This window comes from Ailuropoda melanoleuca, chromosome 16 (genome assembly GCF_002007445.2).
Source record: "Ailuropoda melanoleuca isolate Jingjing chromosome 16, ASM200744v2, whole genome shotgun sequence".
Lineage (NCBI taxonomy): Eukaryota > Metazoa > Chordata > Mammalia > Carnivora > Ursidae > Ailuropoda > Ailuropoda melanoleuca.
Window position 1 is genome coordinate 6,632,468 of NC_048233.1, and position 23,814 is coordinate 6,656,281.

At 46.3% G+C, this 23,814-nt stretch overlaps 1 protein-coding gene across 1 annotated transcript in view; it reads right to left on the reverse strand.

Annotated features, from left to right (window-relative positions):
- Window positions 1-23,814, reverse strand: part of ANO2 (anoctamin 2) — a 347,738-nt gene that overhangs the window by 229,752 nt on the left and 94,172 nt on the right. The window contains exons 5-7 of the mRNA XM_034645976.1: window positions 16,431-16,582; window positions 13,778-13,832; window positions 11,242-11,293 (exon numbers count right to left, since the gene is read on the reverse strand). Coding sequence (XP_034501867.1) covers window positions 11,242-11,293; window positions 13,778-13,832; window positions 16,431-16,582 — 259 coding nt within the window. The remainder of the gene's footprint in view (window positions 1-11,241; window positions 11,294-13,777; window positions 13,833-16,430; window positions 16,583-23,814) is intronic.

A 23,814-nucleotide genomic window follows, 5' to 3' on the forward strand; every position in this document is an offset into this window, starting at 1 on the left:
ACAGAGGTACTGCTGTTTACTTCTTTCACTCACAGTTTTGTTCAGAGACTATAAAATGGTCTGTATGTTCTGACTCAGGATAGTCTGTCCTGGGTCACTGGCTCCCATATGGGAGACATTACATCCCACCAACCCCCAGTACCGAGGACCCTACCATGCGAGGATGCACGTGTAATCATGGAGAGGGAGGAGGACGGGTTAGCTCTAGAACACGGTGAGTTCCCTTGTCTCAAACACACTTTCTGCCCTGAACCATTTTTCCAGAGAGACTGTAGACAGTCGTGAGATGAGAAGAAAGAAAATTGGTTTTGGAGGGAAACATGTATCATGTACCAATGCTAAGTAATTCACATTTGCACAGCTCTGGATAAACGACAAGGATGGATAACAAATCTAGACGTTTTCCACCTCCCCTTCCCAAGCGATACCCCACCCACATACTCAGAGACCGCAGAGGCTCTCAAACAATCCTCTCTCCTGAACAGCCTCCTCTTCCTCAAACCCTGCCCCTCTTCGCCTCATTTCTAGGGCACGGAATGCCAGGAAGACCGACCATGGGCCCCACGTAGAAGCAAAGGCCCTCGGGAGACTGCAAGGGGCGCTCTCAGAAGTAACCACTGTTCCAGTGAGCTGAGAGCTACAGCATCACCAAGGGGCCAGTCCTTTCCTGATTTTAAGTTTCCTCCTTGGCATGAACATAAACCATCTGAAATAACTTTGGAGGGTGGAGGGGGGCAGAGGGTGGGTAAAGGGAGTGTGGATGGGGGAGGGGTGCCCAGGGGCTGAATGAGCTACAGATCTGTCTTACTCACAAGACTACAATTTCACTCAAAGCATCATTAATCAGTTCAAGAGCCATAACCACAGCAATGCGAAGCCACCCTACAATAATCAAGGGGAGGAGTCCTGAGTCAGGAGAGGGGGTGGGGGGTGGCTCGAAGCTACAAAAGGGCTGTCGATGCGGATAGATGCTGAAAAGCATCACAGGCGGGGCGCGCTCTAAACTAGACAGCACCCTGCGCACTACCCACCCCCAATCCCTGCACTCACACCCATGGTAGCCACAGCAGCCATGTGTACCCTGAAGACAGTTCCCAAACTGCATGGAGAAAGTTAAACAGGTGTGGAGTTCTCGGCTTTGCTGGGCACTGAGCACAGTAGCTGAGTGTCTGACAGCAATAAGCTGATGACCTGAATTCATGGGTCCTGCTGCCAGAGCCTCAGAAGGATCTCAAATCCCTGGAGGACTAAAGCTGTGTACCCTACCTTCCATCTCAAATAAAGTGTGCCTAAAACAGCTCACTTCCCCTTGTAGGATGTTGTCTGCCCATGTTGTGTGTGTCCCCCGAAGGCTTACAAGGTACCCAAAGTCAGCGAGCATTCCCCCCTCACCTGTATCTCTCACGGCACCTAGTTCACTGCTGGGAACACAGAAGGGATGATGGCTGGTGAGAGTAACCAGCCCCATGGTTAAACTTATTGCAGTATCTCTTCCCATGTATCACAGGCACCCATCTTCCTCACTCCCCCAGTTTTCTATGGCAACCTCTGCTGATAAAACACCTTTAAACTCTGGTTGATTAGTCTGTTTCCTAGAGAAGAAGCCCAACCAAAGGTTCTTTGTCTTTGGGCCAGCACAATTCCGGTCATCAAACCTGAGTTGTCCCAAACCAGATAAGCAGAGCCCAAAGTGCTTTAAGGGAATGTGCCTCTGTCCTCGAAGGTTTGTACCTCCTCTTTTCCAGATGGCATCACACGGGTGATCCCAATCAGCAGTTGCTTTAGAGGAGGGAGCAGCACATAACAGGAGGAGGAATGGGGAGGAGGCAAGTTGAAAATGACTATTCATCTACAACTTCACCTAAGAATGGGAATTGCTTTGGCCTCTTGGGTCACCCACAGACTTCAGAAACCAAGATCCTAACCCCAAACAAGCATGGAAATCAGTTTGAAAGAAGAAGAAAATAATCAAACATTTTTTTAAAAAGAGTCTCTGCTTTGAAAACTGAAATTCTGAACTTTTTCCTTTCTTTTCAGCAAAAATGAGCTAATTGGTTCCATCGTGCCCCATCCATCTGGCCATAATGGCAAAGCTTTCTTCTTCAGGATCACATCTAGTCTTTCCTCTCTGCTCTAGACCCAGGGAGAGAGAGAGAGACCCAACCGCTCATCCTACTGCCCCCAGAAGGGGAGCCAGGAAGAAGGAGAAAGCACAGAGGACACTGTCCTTTCCCTCTCCCCACAAATGAGCAGCAGTGCCTAGCTCAAACACAGCACAACTCACTAAGGACCACCCCACTGATCTCTACAGTCCCTCTGAGTCACTAGGTTCTTCATACCTCTTACTCTTAGAACTATAATCCCTAAAGCAAAAGGCTCAGGCTTCTCCTCTGCCCAGCGCCAACCACAGCTCTGCACAGCCTGACCCAGCCAGGCCTGGCAACACAGTCCCCTGGCATCCAGAGGGTCAGGGTCAAGGAACGGAGCAGGGTGGGCTCAGGCACCAGGACCTGTACCCCAAAACACACACTCAGAACACAAAACCCAAGGCCTAGCCTTCAGCCTCCAAGATGTCTCTGGTTTCCTGGACACAAAGGATCAACCAAAGCACAATTTATGGTCGGCCTCCCAAAGAGAGCCTCATTAAATCTGCAAGTGCTGCTGGGTGACAGGGACTGCAGCGCTATTCCCTCCAGGCCGGACTCAAAGGGAACTTTCAGCCAGCGGGACAGGTACTTAGAGGAGTGGTGAACTCTTGAAAACCCATTTGGTTTTGATTCCCCCCAGAACAGGGCCCAGTCCGCCCTGCATTCTGCTTTCATCCCCACACTCCAGCCGGATGTAAATCTAAACCAGAGGCCCCAGACGGTGCATTTAACAGAGACTATATTTACCCATCACCAAATTGTCTTGACGTGTGCTTAATTACTTAAATGCCTTTAATCCCAAGCCTTTTCTTCTAACAAAATATAAACTAGTTCAGCTGGATGAATGATAAACCAGATGTTTACAACACACAACACAGTCTGGCTTCGGTCAACATAATTAAGACATCGTCTCCTGAGTGGGGAGGAGAGATGCCCAAAGCATACATTTGTTGAAAGCCTGTGACACCAAAGTGTCTATGAAAACGTAGTTTCATCAATCTCTAATTTTCTGTCCATGAAGAGGCAGCAATAACTTCCACACGAAAGAAGTAGAAAAGGTGTCTCTCTCTCTCCCCCTGATGTGGTCAAGGGGGCTTGGGTTTCTCTCCACAGTGAAGTGCACTTCAAAGGCATATAGTCAATGATATTGCAATCATGTTGTATGGGGACAGATGGCGACTACACTGATCGTGGTGAGCACTGGATAATGTACAGAATCGTTGAATCATGATGTTGGACACCTGAAACTAATATAACACTGTATGTTAATTACACTTCAATTTTTAGAAAGGCATTCCATGACAGGGTGAATTTGCAGGGCCGTGACAGTGGACCTTATATTACATCAATTAAGGAGGCATCATGGGGCTAGGCCGAGTTTCGGTGGGCCAAGATCGCTCACACGCTACCACCACCGTGCAGAACCCAAACTCTCAAATATATTCGGTCTCTGAACACTGTGTGTGCATTAGTTTGTAATCCCTCACTTCCATGGGTAAATAAGAGGGAAAGCTTGAGTTACAGAAGAAACCCTCACAATTAAAAGTTAGACCATTACCAAATGCCAATCCACCCATACTTTTTGATGGTAACCCTTTCTTTGTCTTCTTTTCCCCTCCTACCCATCCTTCCCCCAAAGGAGGAAAAAAAAAAAAAAAAAAGGAGACAGAAAATCCAAGGGGCCCTACTGCTAGCTAGGACAAAAAGAGACTGAACACTAAATGTCCATATGACATATATTAGAAAAGTACTAGCAACAATTAAGCTCTTCACAGAAACGACTTGGTTATCTTTGGGTATTTCAGAGAACCAGTGGCCAAATCCCCAGAGGACAGAGCACGCTGCACCATTCTTTCCATTCCCATATGTGAGTAGGTCAAGAAGCCAGTGGCTGCCAGCCCGCAGTCATCTTTATCTAACTTTAAAGAATCATCTGGATAGCTTGTTAAAACTGCAGCCCTTGGAGCCCGCTTCTGCAGATTCTGATTCAGCAAATTCAGCATGGGGTCTGGAGACCCAGGGCTTTCAGAGGCACACCAGGGGATTCAGATGCCAACAGAGCACAACCACACCTGAAAAATGCCACCCATGGCCACGGGCGAAGGAGCGATGTAGGAGTGCAATCTTTGTTCCCAACCACCCTAGCCAGCGGTCCTGAATCCTCATCTTCCATTCCACTGTCTACTCCCATGCTCTTTGAGGTCCACAAACATTGTGCAACTCAAGTCCTAGCTATGACCCAGGACCTGCTCATGGTGAATTTATAGGAAAGCCAGTCCCCTCCCTGAGCCCATGGAAAGGAGACATGTTGCTCCTTTAAATCCAAGTCTAGGAAATGCTGGAGCTGGACTTAGGAGCTCCAAGCACACTGAGGGGGGGGGTCCTTTTTCATGTTACAAGGGGAGAAAGAAATGGGCCCAGAGAGGGAAGGTCACCTGACCTACAGTTCTCAATTTTTTCATCCCAGAGCTAAAATGCCACCTGCTTCTCCAGCCTTGTTGGGTATGTGCCTATATTCCTTTGGCTCCTTCTAGATACATTCTCTCCCCTTCTTTATCTGACATGAATGGGCTCCCTTGCTTTCTGGCTTTCTACTGGGTTTGGCAGGTCAGAGGGAGATGGGACCCCCTGACCTCCTCCCTAAACAGCCACCTGCTTCTCTCCGTGTTCTGTCCATCCATGTTCCTGTAACCTCTCTCTCACCTCATAGATCTACAGCTAGGAACACCTTTATTGCTGCTCATTCCAGGCAACCCCAACTCCTTGTCCACACCTTTGTAAATGGTCTCTCAATAATCCCACCTTAAATTATCCTACTTTGAGTGTGTCAATTGTTCCTGTGGGGACCCTGATTCTCTGGAGTGGCTTCCGTCATGTCTTCTGTATTATTTGCTCTCCTTTTGTGTACCTCTCTGGCCACACAGCCACATGGCGCCTTACTGCCTCTTCTGCTCAAATGTTATTCATATGTAAGCCCCATAAGTGCAGGGATTTGTGTCTGTTGTGTGTCTGGCTGATTCACTACTCTATTCCTTAGTTCTAGAATATGAATGACACATAGTAGGTGCTCAATAAATATCTGCTGAATAAAAGACCTCAGCTTCCACCTCTCTGAGAAACCTTTCCCCGAAAACCTCATCCCTTTATTAATTTATTTTATTTTACCAACTAATTTAAAGAGCACTGGAGAGGAGCCAGGACACCTGGGTTCTAAACCTGGCTCTACATCTCCGATCTTGGGCAGTCTGTACATCTCTCCACCCTGAAATTGGTTAACCTCTGCTGACCCTACTCTGCGTGGTGGTTTCAAGGATCACGCGAGAAATGAGTGTAGAAGTGCACTTGTGCAAGAGGTCCTTATAATTCTGGTTACAGTAACACCTTCTGTGTTCAGAAATCTCCTATCTGCTTATCTCAGTTCTCATGACAGAGAGCCCAGAAGAAAGAAAAAGCACCCAGATCTCACAAAACCCATTCCCTAATGTTGCATACCGCAACCACGGCAGAATCCTTCAGACCCTCCCTCGGTGCATTTTCTCTCTCTCTCCCTTTACCCCGAATTCTCATAAGCTTGTTCTTCTGTCTCCCAGACAGAAAAGCAAAACTGAAAGAGCAGAATTCAGAGAGGGAGGTTACCAGGGTCAAAAATTCAAGATATCAGAGCACATGGGGCAAACAACCCTGACAATACTTGGATGATTCTTAAGGAAATATTTTAAAAACTTATGTTCTTAGTGATGATCCTGAATCATCCAAAAAAGGTTAGATATGCATCCACACAGAGAATGTACCTTGATCTATCCTATATAAGAGAGCAGAGAATAGTACGAGAGATTTCAGAAAAATTTCTGTACAAAAAGACATTGCTGAGGACATCAAGAGCTTAACCACTGAACCATATTCCCCTTCCACTTTGGTTCAAGGTCAAATTTGCAGTCCCACTGCAAGAACTACAGGGCCTTATGGTTTGAATGTTTGTATTCTATTTTTTCCCCTAGTTTTGACATTCTATTTTAATTTGTGTTTTCCCTGGTTCTTATTTCTTAATTTATTTATATTATGCTGTTTTATTGTTTTTCTTATAAGCCACCTCAGAAATTTTGTGGAACAAGACAGGAATATAAATAATTCCACACATGCAACTTGTATACAGCTTCGTGCTCTGCAAAAGTAGGCACTCAAACAAATGTATTTTCCACAACCAAAAAAAAGTGATAATACTCAATAAATGGGGGTGTTTCTGAATTATTATTATCTTTCATGTATTTTCCATCTTCGATTCTAATCCTTCTTACTTTTGCTATCTTCTAATTCCCTTCGTAACTGGGTACACTGGCAAAGGGAATAAAGCTTTGTAAACTGGCCGTAGTAATAACAATATTAAAGGTAATTCCCAGGCTGAAGGATCAACAAAAATACCTTGGAAAACAATGCTAAGCACTGTCCTGTTCTCCCTTTTTCTCTTCTTTTTATGAGGCAACAATCCTCTGGAGGAATCTAAGTCAATTCTAGCCATTTGTGCTTCTCTATAAAACCGGAGAGAAGGGCAATAAAATCGAATTTACCCCATGGCTCAAAGGGCCATGTTATCTTGAGTCCTCTGAGTGTCATTACATTCGTTTTCCTGGTCTTCTAAGTAAGATGGTACATTGGCGAAAGAGCTTAGGGAGAACTTGACTTTCCTAGACAGAAGGCAAACAACTTGAAAATCAGCCTCTGGGTTCTCTTCCACTGGGAATCAGACAATTTCAGTCATATGTCCCTTGTTATAAACCCAGTAATTCATTGGCAGCTACTGCTGAACTAACAGAATTTTGGGTGGGGGTTAGGGCTTCAACGTATGGATTTGGGGTTTGGGGGAGACACAAACATAAAGTCCATAACAATATGTAACTATTAAGGGGTTTGGATTTTATCTAAGCCAAATGTGGATCTATTTTACTATTTCAAGCAGACCAGTGCAATGATTAGATTTGCATTTTAAAAAGCTCATACGGGCTGTCTGTTATGGCATGGGTTAAAAAGAGGCAAAACTGGGGCTAAGAAGACCTTTTAGAGGTTGGGATAATAAATTCAGGTAAAAAACAAAATGCAGCTGATGTAGAGTAGGATAATGGCTGTAAATAGTCAAATTGTACCTATGTCAGACACGTTCACAAGATCAACCCAACAGCACTTTGTTATAGTTCCTGGCTTTAGAAATCAAGAACCAGAGTTCACTGAAGTTTGGGGTACATGGATGGGAGCTGTGTTGTCCCCCCAAAAGGAAATCTGTTATTTTGTTGTTGTTGTTGTTTACATTGTGGTTGAGGTTCTTTCAGAGCATCTGCATGAAGATGTCTAGTGTGCAGTCAGGTATTTAGTTCTGAGACTCGAGAAAACATCATTCACTTGATTTATATAATGCCCATGCTTTTAAAGCACAGAAATCAACAATGGGGTTTTAAAATTTATTGTACAATGAGTTGCATACTTAAGGTTTAACTTACATTAGAATGGCACTAAGGAAGAGGCTTTATGATGTGTTAGCATCAGTTTTCCTTCATTTTTTTCATCATTTTATAAGTGCAGGAAAACTGAGGCTAATGGACACAACACAGCCTACTAAAATCTAACTGAATTTAATGGAGACAGAACTTGAACTCATTTCTCCATGTTTCCCTGCCAAGGTCCCTGCCAAGATCCTACCTTGGTGTTTAGGACCTCAGGCTCAACACACATCAAAAGAAGGTAGGCTCTCCCTTACTATTCAAGTGCCTATAAATTGATGGCCAGATCACTATTGCTTCTGCAGTAACAGATTTTAAAGACTCAACCTAATTCCACCCCTTGTTTACAGCATCCCAAAGGGAGTGAAAATAGGATTTGGAGCAAAGAAACCCAAGTTCTAGACCCAATTCTGACAGTGTGATTCAGTATGTGACCTAGGAACAAGTCATGTGCNTTGTTTACAGCATCCCAAAGGGAGTGAAAATAGGATTTGGAGCAAAGAAACCCAAGTTCTAGACCCAATTCTAGTATGTGACCTCTCTGTCCCATTTGTAGAATTACTGACATGCCAACTTTCTCCTGAGCTACAAAGTGAATATTAGATAATTTATCTTGATACTTAGACACATACATAGAAGTTAATTACTTCCACCTCTGTGTTCCCTCTGCACTCTGGACATGTCTCTATAGTTGTACCTAGCAGATTATCTCATAATTATTTGTTTACATGTCTGTCTGCATGGCAAGACTAAGAGCCCCTCAAGACTAGAAATTAAGTCAAATTCATCTTGGCATCTCTCTGTTTCTATGACATCACTTGATACATAGAAGGTGCTCAATAAATGTTTTCTGAATGTCAAAAAAGGAAGAAATTTTTGAAAGCTACTCAACAGCAACGAAATTCTTAAGATATTTGATTTGAGACATCACCAAAAAACTCAGATCCTCAAAGGAAAAAAATACCTTCAGTTGTAAAGCAGAGGGTCCCTCAGGCCTTTCAACAACCAAGAGACTGTCTCTCAAAATAAACTTCAGTTTTTAAGGATTTTCCAGTTTACAAAACAAACAGTTCTGTACTTAATCTTCTCAAAAACTCTGCAAGATAGATGTTATTATCCCCACTTGACATTAAGGGAAACTGAGTTGCAGAGAAGTTAAGCCATTTGTCCATGGACACAATTACCAGCAACTGCGTGGGCTAACAGGCTAGGCATATTTAATTAATTCACTGAACCAAACTGACAGAGTAGAATGTGAAAGACAGACAGCTAGGTGCACTGGGGCATCAAAGATGATTCAGACATACCTCAAGGACTGGGAGTCTAAGCCACGGACATAGAGATCATCAAGAAAGACATGGAGTTTGGTGGGAGTGCCAAGGAGAGGGCATTGGGAGAACCTGTGAGACAGCCATGTCTGGTCTGGGGAGGGGCATGGGGGAGATGGAGGGAGGACATTCAGGTGAAGGGAACTGTGTGAGCAAACAAAGAGAAGACCGTGGTCAGGAAAACAGGAAGAGAAGTGGGAGACAGAGGGAATCCAACAGAAATGGACACATGATACAGTGATTTTAAGGTTCTGATGAACATGTCAGTGGAGGTATCCATCTAGCAGTTGGAAACATGGGGCTGGAACTGGTGAGAAAAGAGGGAAATAGAAACACATGGTTGCCAGGGGCGCCTGGGTGGCTCAGTCAGTTAAGCGTTTGACTCTTGGTTTAGGCTCAGGTCATGATCTCAGGGTTGTGGGATCCAGCCAGCAGCAGGCTCCGCACTCGGCAGGGAGTCTACTTGAGATTCTCTCCCTCCCTCTTCCTCTGCCCCTCCCCGCCAAGCACATTCTCTCATGTTCTCTCTCTCTTTCAAATAAATAAATCTTTAAAAAAAAAAAAAAGAAAGAAAGAAAGAAATCCATGGTTGCTAGTCATCTGTATAGAGAGAAAGTAAGGAGGCCATGGGAATATGGAGAAGAAAAGATCTGAAATCTAGGAGAAAGAAGAAGAACCAAAGAAAGTGTGGTCCATGAGGCAGAAACAGAACGGCAGCAGATTAGCAGAGCAGTAGCACCTCCCTGGATATCAGCTCTCAGAAGATGGAGAATGGTATAGAAGATTTGGAAAGATGTAGGAGGTTAAGAAAGATGAAGACTAAGGAAAAGACCATGAAATGTGGGAAGTAGGAAGTCACCTATGACATCTGAGGGGGCAGGTTTGGTCCAATCGGGGATGGTGTGACATGATAAAAGGCAGATTAATGGAACTGAGGAATGAACTGGTCAAGAAGTGAGGGAAATTCAGGAATTCTGATAGAAGCCATGAGAAAATATAAAATACATTCTAAGATCTCTTGACTCCTCTGGTTGTCCTTATAACCAAGGACAAATGGCTGCTCCAAGTGAGGGCTTCAATCTGTTCCACGGAATCGAGCTGGGCTAATTAATTAACCTCCCTCATGCATGCCCTGGCCTCATCAGCACCATGGTGCAGGCAAATAACATCACACAGAAGACTTGACTTTTAAAAATTGGAGTGTTATTTGTAATTCTGTAGCAAGACGAACACATGAAAGCAAAGAGTCATAAATATTTCACCCCCTTGAGAAGTTCTCTCCTACACTAAAAGCACTATCACTATATAAAACCCTTTCTGGTTCCTTCTTCAGTACCATTTTCTTGGTAGTGTGGCAGCTTATGAGCCCGCCCTCCAAAACTCTCCAATATTAGCCATTATTATCAGTAGCACTGTTATTATTCTTTGGCTTGAGGGACTACATAATTCACTAGACTTGCCTCTCAATGACTTTAGACTCTCTGTAACTCAAAGCTGCGTCAAAAGCCAAAGATTTGCCACCCCAGAGTGTATTCTGAAGGAATTCCTCTCAAAGAAATTCTGAGTGATGGTAGCACCTTTGGCAATCGCTCGGCCTGTGGAGTGATTCCTGTAGAAAGGCCACGTGCCTGAGCTTATAAACTCCCATGTTTACCTCAGCCATTATCTGTGTCTTCTGCAAAGTCCGCCGACATCAGTTGGTCTGCCGTATGGGCCCCCAAATGCTGACATTCCTGCTGCAAAGACTAGTATCCTCAAATTTCAAAAACAAACCCCCAGGGGAACAGATGCAGCCACATTCCCGTGAGAGGAATGCTGAACTCCGGAGCCGCACGTTCTGACTAACGTGTGGCCTTGGACAAGTCACTCACCCTGTGGAAGCCCAGCTCTTTCACAGAGAAAGGAGGAACCTGCACTAACGGGCCTGTGAGATACCTTTCTTCTTAAAAAAGAAGTAAATAAACAACACTTGCCATGTTTGGGTGATTATTAAGCACTTTCAGAGACTGTGGAGACAGGGATGAAGGTCTGGGAGAAGTTACAACAATCTGAGAGCACCCGGCCCCCAAGAAATGGGGCGCTGCTTCTCCTGGAGAGCAAGCAGGACTTCTGGCCCTGAGTGAAAGCAGCCTCCCCTCCTCTGTGGGGGGGCGTTGTTTGTTTTGTTCTTTGCTGCCCGACACTGCCCCCTACAGGGAGCCGCTGAAAGGACAGCTCTGGCCGCCTGGGCAGCCCATCAGCACCCCTGGGCCCAGGGGCAGGGGAGCAGGTCCTTACCCATCGTGTTGTTGGCTCGAGAACAGGCTGTGCGCTTCAAGATCTCATGCACCTGAAATGGACAACAGCAGGGCTGTGAGCACCGTGACCGTGTGTGTCATCCATCACACGACGGGGCGGGCAGTGGACCAGGTGGCTGGACCTGCTTCCAGGGAGGGGGAAGCCAAGCATGTGCCAAGCTCGTGCCCGGCCTGTCAAGCCCATTCAAACTTGACTGCTTTGGGGAAACAAAGAATCTAAGCCCCTCACACACACTCCCCCCTTGGCCCCACCCTGAAAAAATAAAGAAAGGCTATAAATTGACTGCAGTTACAGGAGGTAAGGAAAACAGAGCAGGGAGTCCAGACCCACATGCCTCTGGAGGGCTAGGGAGGAAGTGCCTGGGCCAGCCTGTCAGGGAAGGGGAAGGCGAGACTGTCCTCTCCCTGAGCCGTGCCACGCTGGAGAAAGCTCAGGACAAGGAGGCCACTAAATCTGCCTCCAGGGCTGGCTTCTAGCCACGGGGTCCTGAGCAAGCTCTCCATGAACCCTGACAGTCCATGGCCTTCTCTATAATGGAGCTGACTCACAGAGCTACTTTCAGAAACCATGAACGTGCTTTGCAAACTAAAAAAGGGCCACCTACATCTTGCTCATTGTTACTATTATTTCTGTTTTTTCCATAAGTCCTCCTCTTGTCTCCCCAGTCAGACAATTCCTCAGGACTCCACAGCTCAGAGCACTCCCAGGGCACACGGCAGGCTGCCAGCTTAATGGCCACGGCATGCCTCAACCAGCCAACAAATCCCTGGACATGAGGCTTGCAGAGGACTGTCTCTCACCTGTAAGGGAGGGCAGCTGAGTCCTCCCTGCAGAGGAAACAGGGACACAGGTAAACCTGCTGGCCTACTAGTGCCCTCCAATGGGTTCCAAGCCTGCACCAGGCTATAAAGAGGTGCCCAGCAAGGCAGTCTGCTCTGGGACAAATAGCCGGGGTGCTTAGTCACCCACAAGGAAAAGGCATGGGGATGACGTTTTCAGTTGTGAACAAGGTCCTCAGGACAAAAGTCCAGGGCAGAGTAGACCCCAAGACAAAACTCTAAGGCTCTTTTCTCCCCCTTCTCACTATGTGGGATGGACCGGAGAAAGGGAGAAGCTTCCAGAATGAGAGCTAAATGAGAGAAGTGTGTTCCTCCATCATCATTCACACTCCCATCTTCCAGCCATAGACCTAGAGGGAGTGGAAATAAACAACTTCCAGCAGTATGGGGCCCAAGAATGTTTAATTCACTTATAATACCGTGCAGTAATCCAACAGCAATAATAATTAGGAACAGCATTTATATGGCATTGTACTATTTTACAAGTACTTTGCAATTATTTGGTAATCTCCACAACACCCTATAACTCCCCCCATAGACATGAGACCCAAGCCACAGGGAGATCTAAACAGCTTGTAATAGCATCAACCAAAAAAATAGGAAGTTTATGTCTTTTTCCATAGGATGATAAAAGAAATCATGTGCCCGTTCTAAACCTTCCTAAAACACGAGGCTAAGGGACCGGAGGTGTTTCCTTGCCCAAACAGCAAGCAAAGAGTCGAGGCCATGTTTTCAGTGTGCCCTGGAAATGTTCTGTAGCTTCCTCTAATCAGCTGTCTTTTCTTAATCCTTACCACCCTACTGACTTGGAAGTCCTTCTAGAGATCTAACCCTCACTTCTCCTCTGTGGAAACTTAAGTTCTTCCCTAGGAATCAATGGAAACACACTGCCATGTTCCCACTGTGGCATGAATAAGTGTGCAGCATTCTTTGGGCCCCCTTTTTCTCCTCTGTCCTTAGACTGAATGCTCTCCAGGCAGAGAGAGAATAAATGGACCAGAGAATGGAGACAGGCCACAACTCAGACAGGGGCCGCAAGGGCACAGGCCATATACAGATTTTCATTAGAATCAATCATCCTGCAAAATTCAAAAACTTTATTTCAAAGGGAAAAAAAATGTAGAGAAACTGCTACAGTCATGAATTTTGGCTTTCTATTGAATGGGCTGGTAATTTTATTCTTGGACAAACTGGCTCAATGTAGCATCCCCTATGATATAAATGCAAAAAACTCCTCTGAGAGGAAAAGAAACACAGTAGCTCAGCGATGGGTCCTCAGTCAGACACTAATGATCTGTACGAATTTTTTTAATCCATTGATTGCTTCTCAGAGCCTCAGTTTCCCCAACTGTAAAGCAAGGGGGTGGGGTCACCTGATTAGCTGCATGTCCCCACCAACTGTCACATTTCCCATTTTTGTGATTCCAAGACGGGCCTAGGTGGAGAATCCTAAAGAGAAGGCACTTCTCTCAACCTGTGGGTGAGGGCAGTGGTTTGCTGTGCCTTTTGCAAGGAAAGATCCCGAAGCTCTTGTACACATCTCTCAGTTGCTAGGCAACACCAAGCAAAGGACAAGGGGAGGTAGCAGGGAGAGCAGGAAAACGCCTGCCACTCTGGGTACCCAGCCTTCGCCTCACTTCCACAGCCCACCACCCCTGGTTGACCTGCGTACTTACAATGCGGCTGCGGGTGGCATTATCAAAGAAGGTGTCCTTGTCCTGGATGTTGTACCTGGAGACACCAAGAAAACAGAAGGTCGACTCATTTCATGACCCTGGTCCTGAGACCACTGTCACCCCAGGCCCAGAGCAAACCTTCAGGAAGCAACACAGCAAGATGTGTAAGACACACATATTCACGCATGCTCACGCACACAACGTTCGTTTTTCTTGACACAGTAATTCTGAGAGTTAATCATAGAAACGTATCCTAGGAAATATAAATTCAATAGAAGACAAAAGTTCCATTCACAAAAATGTGCATTACAAAGTTACTTGTAATAAGGATTATGGACATAAACTGTAATTCCAAAATCGATAGGATGGATGATCATGCAGTCACTGAAAATTATAATTAGGAGAAATTCATGAATAGAAAATTCTAGACTGTGATAGGAAGCTTTAAACATAAGAGTTTCATAAGAAGTTTTAAACATAAAAGTATGAGAAGTTTTAAACATAAAAGTACGAGAAGTTTTAAACATAAAAGTATGTAGAAAGGATTTCTGTGCATAAACAAAGACAGTAAAAAATATAACAACCACAAAAAAGGGTACAGTTTCCAGGTGCTGGGATGGTAACTCTTTGTTTTTCAAACTTTCATTTAATGTTGTCACTATTGTCACATCAATTAGCTACCAAACTCTTAATTATGCAAGACCTGTGTTCTAAACTTCAAATTGCGACCTTTCACTAAAAAGAGCACTTGCCTAGAGCTGACTGTGCTCCAGACACTGAGCTAAAGGACACCCAGATGCCTGGAACATGCTCCCAGCCACCCCCCAGCCCGAGAGCCCTGTTACATGGGTNGGGTGGGGGGGGTCTCCTAGCAACAGATGAAGAGCAGAACACGGTAGCACGTAGACCCCTGCTAGGAAAACTCAGAGGACGGGGAGCATCTTTGGGGTGGGAAGAACAGAAGATTCTTCCAGATGGTGTTTAGGAATTGGATTTGAAGGGTCCCAGGCCCTGAATGAACAGGAGATGCATGGCAGCGGGGAGCTCAGATGCCAGCGCTGGCCTGAAGGCAGGCCCAGGGAAGGGGAAGCACGGAAGAAGCACAGAGCACAGAAAGAACAGCAGGCCATGGGGTCAATGTGCCAGTCCCAGTTCGGACACTTCATGCTGTGTGACCTCGAACAGCCCCTGGGCCTTGGTTTCCTCTAAGAGACAGACACTTACATCTGAATTGCCACCTCATGAGGGGAGGTGATATTGTGACTTAAATACATCTTTTGGTCTTCATCCCAGGCTCCTGACTCATAGCTCCCCAAACCCTTGGAATTTCCTGAGCAACAAGAGTAATGGGAGCATCTTTTTTTCATAATATTTGGTCTCCTGTCCTTAGTTCCTGAAACCCCTTCAGAGCCACAAGGGCGAGATGGGTGGCTTGTTATTTGTAACAAGCCCCTTTCCACCACAACTGACCTTGTATCAGTGAGGTGACTTTTGGAAATCTCCTAAAGATGGACAGGGGGCAGCTGGTTGCCAGGGGAACCAACCATGAATAGAGAGTTGGAACTTTCTGTCCCACCCCTAATTTCCAGGGAGAGGAGAGGGGCTGGAGGTTGGATCAATCTCCAATGGCCCATGATTTAATCAATCATGCCTACGTAACAAAGCCTCTATAAAAAACCCAAAAGGAGGGCACCTGGGTGGCTCAGTGGGTTGAGCATCTGCCTTTGGCTCAGGTCATGATCTCAGGGTCCTGGGATCAAGCCCTTCATTGGGATCCTTGCTCAACAGGGAGTGTGCTTCTCCCTCTCCCTCTGCCCACTTGTGCTCTCTCTCTCTTGCTTGCTCTCTCTCAAGTAAATAAATAAAATCTTTAAAAAAAAAAAAAAAGGAAAGGATTTGGAGAGTTTCCAGGTTGGGGAACTAGAATACTCCCATGAGCCACCATGCTGGGCCCCACACTCCACAAGGACACAAGCACCTTCATTCAGAACCTCCCTTTCTATATCTCTTCATCTGGCCGTTGCTTCGTATCCTTTGTAATAAATCAGGAATCTAGTGAGTAAAACAGTTTTCTGAGTTCTGTGAGCTTCTCTAGCAAATTAATCAAACCCAAAGAGGAGGTCATGGAAACCTCTGAACTCTAGCCAGCCAGTCAGAAGCACAGGGAACAGCCTGGACTTGCCATTGGCATCTGGGGAGAGTACATGAGGCGGCAGCTGGGGACACAAAAACCCCAAAGCTTTATCCTCCTTCTCTCTGGTTGATTAAAATATTGTTGAAAACCTATTAGGCTAGGAACTGGGCGGAATGGTTTCCCCACAGAAGGGAAACCGGTATCTGACCACTTTCTCACAGAGCCCCGAGGTTTATGGCTGTGTGCTCCATGATTGGCCATCCATCGTGCCAAAGGACTGAAATGGCAGGTGTCCCCACAAGCCATCGGGCAAATGTGGGGGAGCTCTTTGGGGGGAGTCTCACTTAGGGAAGGGGATTCAGGAAGCAGATCCAGGGAACACATGGCCATGAGAGCATGCCCCCTCCCCTATCTCCCAGGCACTGGGGCACTCGCTGTGGGAGCCTAGGGCTCAGAGTGCTGTTTGATTCCCCTTGCCATGCCCGCCCACATCCCTACCCCCACAGCACCCATACTCACAGGTACATCTTCTCCCTGGAGAACGGGTAGGAGAGGTTTTTCATCTTGTTGTTACTGTGCTCCGGAACTCTGGGTTTCAGGGGTGAGCTCAGCTTCTGCAGAAGCTCATTGAACTTCTTTGCAATGCTGCCTTCTGATTTGATCTCGTACATCTAGGAAAGGCAAAACCACATGCCTAAAAAGGAGGTCACATCCACCGGAGAGAAGAGTGACTCACAATCACAGCTGCGCAGGGCACTGAACCGGGGGGGATACTCTGGAAAGAGGGAGAGACTGGCAAAAGCAAGTGGAGCCCTTCCTCCCTCCCGCCCCCCACTGCTTTCACAGGGCGTGGGCTCTGGACCCCCTCTCAGTCATCTGTGTGAATGGAGGAGGGAACCAGTGCAGAGAAACCAGCGAGGAGGCCAAATCTGCCACATGACTTCCTTAGATCATCTAAAGAGGAACAGAAGGCCTACTGTGTGAGTCGCCATACTAAGTGCTCTACACAACTTAGCTCCAATGCACACAGCAACCCAGCTGAGCAAACACTACTACTCTCATAGTATGATGAGGCAATTAAGGCTCAGAAAGGTGTGATGCGTCAAGAAAGGTCACACACATAGTAACTGAGTGACGGCGTGGATCTAACTCACGTCAACCGAATCGAAGCCTGCACTCTGCAGCTATGCCATGCCCCTACGCAATCCTCCACATCCCTGTCTTTGTGTGCTCCTCCTAGGAAATCACTGATGAATGGGTCTGCCCTCAAAGTATGACGCCTCTGACGAGTACCTGCCTTGAGTAAGGCATAGAGTAGCAAGATCATTGTTGCTATTTATAGCACACATAACTTTTTATAATGCAGTGGGCACTTCTGTTAGACACTGTAACTCCTGGTCTTCCTCGCTTATAGATGTAGTCACTGAGACATGGAGGGTGTACTTCTCATAGCAAAGCTGTGATGGGTTTAAAGATGGCCACAAATGTTATACACAAATTTTCCTCTCGAGAGGTGCTGTTCTGTTCCCACCCCCTTAAATCTGAGTGGGCTCGCTTAACCAGTACAGCAGAAGGGACACCATGCCAGCTGCATCCTTTAGAAGATGGGCAGCTCTGCTTTGGTCAACCTTGGTCTCTGGAAGCCCAGGGCCTCTAGGAGAAAGTCCATGGGGAGGTAAGAGGAGTCAGAAAGACAAAGGACTTAGGCTGATCCCAGCCTATCAGCTGCCTGGACATGCATCAGGCCTATGAGGGAAGTTTTCTTGGACCCTCCTGTCCAGTTCAACCCCCAGCTAAAGTCCACCAAGTGACCCAACTCGATACCCCATGGAGCAGAAGAAACCCCCAGCCCAGCTCTGCTCATGTTCCTGACCAAAAACTCATGAGAAAGAAAAAAGTGACTGTGTCGTCAGCTACTAAGTACGGGCTAACTTGTCATGCTGCAAAAGGAGATCAGAACGAGAGCCAACAGCCAGATCTTCCAGCTTGAAAGCCGATTTTCTTCTCTATCCCGAAATCCCTCCAGGGGCTTAAATCTAGAGAGGCAGCAGAACAGGTATGAAATACAAGATAGACAGAGATAAATGCCACAAAAGTCATACAAAGTATTTAGGGGTTCAAAAAAAGGAGACAGGACATCCAGCTGATGAATCAGAAAAATGTTTCATCCAGGGAGTAGCACTTCTGTTGGGCTTTCACAGAAAGGTAACTTTCTTTTGTTATCATTTTGTTCTTTAATAAAATAATAAGTTAGGGGGAGGGGAAGAACTTCCCCGATCTAACAATTGAAACATAAGCGAGGTTTACTTATTCAAAATTTTTGATGCATTTTGATTTCATTTCCATTCTAAACTTAACACCATCCTAGTAAAAAATAAACCAAAATCATGAAAGTATGTTAACCAAGTGTGAGCAGTTCCCTTTTATTTCCAGCCCAATACCACCCTCCTTTCCAGAGGAAATCTCTATTAACAATTTGAAGTACATTTCATCCCCCTTTCCATACACATTCCTTTCCAAACACAACTATGATCATATTTCACATATTGTTCTACCATTTGCTTGTTCCACTTAGCAATATATCACAGATATATTATCTTTCCAGGTCAGTTCACATACAAATACCTTAATGAATGCGTAATATTACACAGCAGACGTGAATGCTAATTGGTTTAGTCATTTCCCTAGTGATGGGCATTTATTTTATTTTCTATACATGTGTTATCTTGTTTGATACTTCTATTAACATTACCTTATAAATAGTTTGAATGAATACGGCTGGTAGAGATGCAAGAAAAGACATTCTAGGCAAACAAAAAGTTAGAAAAGTTCAAGCTGCATTGAAGAAGGTTTTAAATGGCCCGGTTTCTTTGCAGCGCGCTGACAGTGTAAACCAGCTAGTAACTGCCGAAGCATCGGAACCCCCTGGCAAAGCCTGTGTTCTTCTACCCAACTGCTTCATTTGCTGAGACCGGAGTTATCTTGGGGGAGAAACACTGTGCAACTTATAACAATGCCTCTATTGTCATTAAGTTCCTCACCATCCTGTCAAATGTCTCCTTCACGCACACTGGTCACTGTAAGGCAAAGTGTTCACCCCTCAGGAACCCTTGGGCCTAGAGGGTGGGGGAGGAGGGAGGGCAGAAAGACAACGCCCTCATGGGTTCCCAGCACACATTTCCCATGTCATCTCAGAGGGCAGGTGCTGACCAGGCCCATGCCCTGCACTGAGACAGCAATGCGTTCATTATACCCATCACCATGTGTCTTTCAATGGCATGTGCATGGAAATTGAAGTTTCAGAACAGGAGGGAAGATGATGGACTCTGCCTTCCAGATGCCCTGGAATGACAGACTTGGACCCACCAGGGTATTTCTTCTTTGTCCACTTCTCCTCACGTCCACCTCTACTTTCCTAGTCTGGGAAACAACTACTGCAGTAACTGGTCTCCCCACATCTTCTGCTTTGACTTAGCAGGTTTATCACAGAAATTCAAGATGTCCCGTTAAACTTGAATTTCAGATAAACAGTGAACCATTTTTTAGCTTAAGTACAGTCCCATGCTGTATTTGGGACACATTTAGACTAAAAAGGTATTCATTGTTTATCTGAAATTTCAATTTAACTAGGCATCCTGTATTTTACCTGGCAACCTTACTCTTGTCCACCTCTCATTCACTCTCCGCATTGGAGCCAGAGTGATGATTCTGAGGCAAGAATTGATCATATCACCTCCCTGTAAAAAAGCCTTCAACAGTAACATTGTTCTAATGATAAAGACCAAGGTTCTTAACACAGCCCATGTCTTCACACAAAGGTCTTCACACAGACCCTGTAAGAGTCTTCACGCTTCCCTGTCCCCATAGTCCCTTGCTCACTGCACCCAACCACTGACCCTCTTGCAGTTTTCCCAACGTGCTGAGCACTCGACACGCTTCATCTCCTCCCTGCCCCTGCCCCAACTCTGTTCACACTTGGTGCCTCCCTCAAAAGTCACTTCCAGAGGAAATTCCTTCCTGGCTTCCAGACAAGGTTAAGTCTCATCTTCACAGTATTTTATGGGCCCAAACTCCTCTCCTTCACAGCACTTACTGCAGTTATAATTTCACATTTATTCGAGAGATTATTGGATTAATGTCTGGCTGAACCATGATCTCCGTGAAGGCAGCATACTGTCCAAACTTTTCGCTATCTTTGAACGAACTACTGAGNAACGAACTAATGAGTGAATGAATGAATGAATGAATGATAAATGTGGGGGGAACCAGCATTGATGATGGCAGTTGCCGCTGCTGAACTTCAAGCCCAAGCTGGGGACAGAACAGACAAGGTAACAGGCCTGGTAGAAATAAACCAGACTGGAAAATAAAGCCAGAAGNGTGAATGAATGAATGAATGAATGATAAATGTGGGGGGAACCAGCATTGATGATGGCAGTTGCCGCTGCTGAAGAAGCCCAAGCTGGGGACGGAACAGACAAGGTAACAGGCCTGGTAGAAATAAACCAGACTGGAAAATAAAGCCAGAAAGCCAAAGACTGGCTCCCTTCCTGTCCTCACCAACTACAAAGGTACGTGGGAGCCCAGCCTCGGCAGAGGTCAGGAATGCCTGTATTCAACTAGTACAGATTAATCAGCCAGCAGCTGTCTCAGGGCTTTGTTCTAGCAGAAGCTTAGCTGAGAACCTCCACGCCGTTCTTGACCCCCACCTTGGCAGTGGATCTGGTAGCGCTCACGTGGAGAGATACCTAAGAGGAGGAGGCACCTATGGAATGCCTTTAGAGGGACCAGGCAGAGGCCCAGGATAAATTTTGACTGTTTCTTAATGAAGGAGGGGGTGGGGGGGGGATTCCAAATCACTGAAAGCAATATCAATATCCCTCCAGGCAAAATGTAAAAGGTGTAGAAGGTGAGTCTCACCAGAAACATCAAGGTAATATCCGCCCCACAGCCCCGAACAAGACCCCACACAAACATGCCCAGGCTGAAAGGTCAGACTGACTGAACGTCAGAAGGAGATTTCTCAAATGCCATGGACTCGTGGGGGATGGAGCCAGACACACACCCACCATAAAACACAGGTGGGTGGCCACATGGCCCAATGCCATGGACACGAAGCTTATAGGACTAAGGACCTGCTCCCTACCTCCGTGCCTGGGCATGCATTGTACCTATTCCTGAAACTTCTTCCCTTCCTTTTTACCTGAACGACTCCTGCTTCTCCTTCACCATTAGGCTTAAGCATCAACTTGCCAGAAAAACTTGTGGGGAAGTTGGTCACCCTGAAATAATGGTTGCTGTGGTCTGAATGTTTGTGGCCCCCTGGATGTCCGTGTTCCCCCAAAATTCCTATTTTGAAATCCTTAAAGCCCAATGTGATGGTATGAGAAGGTGAGGCCTTTGGGAGATGACTCGATCATGAGGGGGGAGCCCCTTCTACCACGTGAAGACACAGCGAAGAAGGACGAGAAATGAACCAGGAAGAGGGCCCTCACCTGACCACGCTGGCACCCTGGCCTTGGACTCTAGCCTCCAGAGCTATGAGAAAAAAATTCCTCATTAATAAGCATATCCGTGGTATTTCGTTATGGCAGCCCCAATGGACCAAGACCATGGTTTTCAAGATACTGGCCATCGGGCAGCAAAGTTCCTGGGAGATGGGAAAGAAGCAAGATGGCTGCTGGGATGGCTCCAGCTCACTACCTTAAGAGAAGTTCTCGGCCACGGGGCGGGAAGGGGAGACAAGTGGAGCCCGTCGAGCCCCCTGAGCTGAGGAGACAGAGCTGTAAGTCTGGGGAGGACAAGGCCACTGGAGGCCACAGGACAGAGTAGCCCAGAGGAAAGAGCTTCACAGGGAGCCCCAGAGGTCTGCAGAAGGTCCCCTGTGAGAATTTGGCCACATGGATACAAGGGAACTAGCTGAGTCTGGAGAAAGAACCATCTAAAAGGACTGAAAATAGCACCTCTTCCCATCAGGCAGAATGGAAAATCTCATCATCCACAGGGCACTGGATAGAGTACTCAGGTCGGCTCAGTAGTGCAGGATAATTAGCCCTAGCCCGTGCACTGCTCCAGATCCACTTAACAAATCATAAAAGAAAGAACTGGACTAAGTGCCTTGTAAAGTACTGTCCAAGTCTAACATTCTACAGCTTTAGACATTTAATGAAAAAGAAACATTCGTGATGTTTCTATGTTTCAACATTATAAGCATCGCCTAGATGCCAGGAGCTGAGCTTGACGGTTGATCTGCCAGGTGCTAGACAAGCACAAAGATGATGAGGACCCTTCCGCCACAGAATGCTCTGCCATGTGTCCAGCACTTCCACGAGCACTATCTCATCGGGCTCCACAAAAACTCTGCAAGTGTGCCTGCCACATAGTATTAGCGTCACTATTTTACAGATGGGGAAACTGAGACTCAGAGGGGCAAGGAACTGCCAGAGTCGGTGGAGAAACCAGGCCTGAAACCCCGGTTTCCTGACTCCCCCATCCAGGCTCTTTCCTGCAACCTCTGATCCTTAGAAGGACTCCACTATCCCTCAAAGACGCAGGCTGGAGCTCCCCTTTGGTCCCCACCAAACCCAGCAGTCTGGGTCTTCTCCTGTGTCCAGCAGGATCCAGGAAAGGCACTCTGATCCTCTTTATTATCATTAATATGCTCAGCGGCGGCATCGTTATTACTGTTATTCTTGGACATCAGAGAATTATGAACATCCTCAGAAATGGCAAGACACATGTTAGCCAGCTGTTCCCCATTATGCCCTCCCTGGGTACACGATACGCCTTTCATGTGCTTAAAATCATAAATAATTTTTAAAGTATGTTGCTCTTATTTTTTATTCCAGGGCTCAAATGTGGTTCTCATAAAAGCTCACTTTGGCCTCATTGTCACAGTCTAAGAGGTTTACCGAGATTCCTTCTTTTCTTACTTCTTTCCCCCCTTGTCTCCCTTTGCCTCTCCCCTCTGGAGGGGCACAGCACTGTGGTCTGAGGGCTGATTTGTTTCCTTCCTGCCCTGGAATCATGTTCCCCCCCAGGATGCAAGGAACCAAGGCTATGATGATATCTATCATGAACAGATACACAGTACTGTCCCCATTTTACAGATAAAGAAACCAAGACAGAGAAAGTTTTACTAACTTGCCCAGTATCATACAAACATGACCCCAAAGATCAAGGAGAAGATCTAACAATATGAGCTATACACAATAGAGTCTTGATTTTCTAAGAGTCCTTTATCTGTAGTGAGCAAAGAAGGCCTCTCCTAATAACTCGTAGGAAAAGTCAGCGGGATGAGCAGAGACCAGGTGTAAAGATAGAGAGTGAGCCCAGCTGTGAATACGTGTGTCTGCTTACACCCCATGACTCAAAAGGTATTACATCCGATTATCTGCGTCTTTTTTTAAAAAGACTTTATTTATTTAATTGAGAGACAGAGAAAGTGCGTGTGTGTACAAGCAGGGGGAGCGGCAGACAGAGGCAGAGGGAGAGGGAGAAGCAGGCTCCCCACTGAGCAGGGAGCCCGAAGTGGGGCTCGATCCCAGGACCCTGGGATCATGACCTGAGCTGAGGGCAGACGCTTAACCGACTGAGCCCCCCAAGCACCCTATCTGCCTCTTTTAATCCATTTATGCTTTCCTCTATTCCTCTGGTCACTGGATAACCGAGGGTCAACCGTTACCATTTACAACAACTCGCTCACCTCGAGCGGTAGGGCTGGGATGAAGGTGGTCATCATTACTGACACTGAACTGCAAAAGGAACAGGCACACTCACACTGAAACGTCAGTGTGGAGCTGGCATCGCAAGCCACTGGCTGGATGGGGGTGGAAGCCTCTGGACTCAAGAAGTCGTGAGGAAGAGAAGCTAAAGATACAGCAGAATTTGTCCCCTGTTCTCA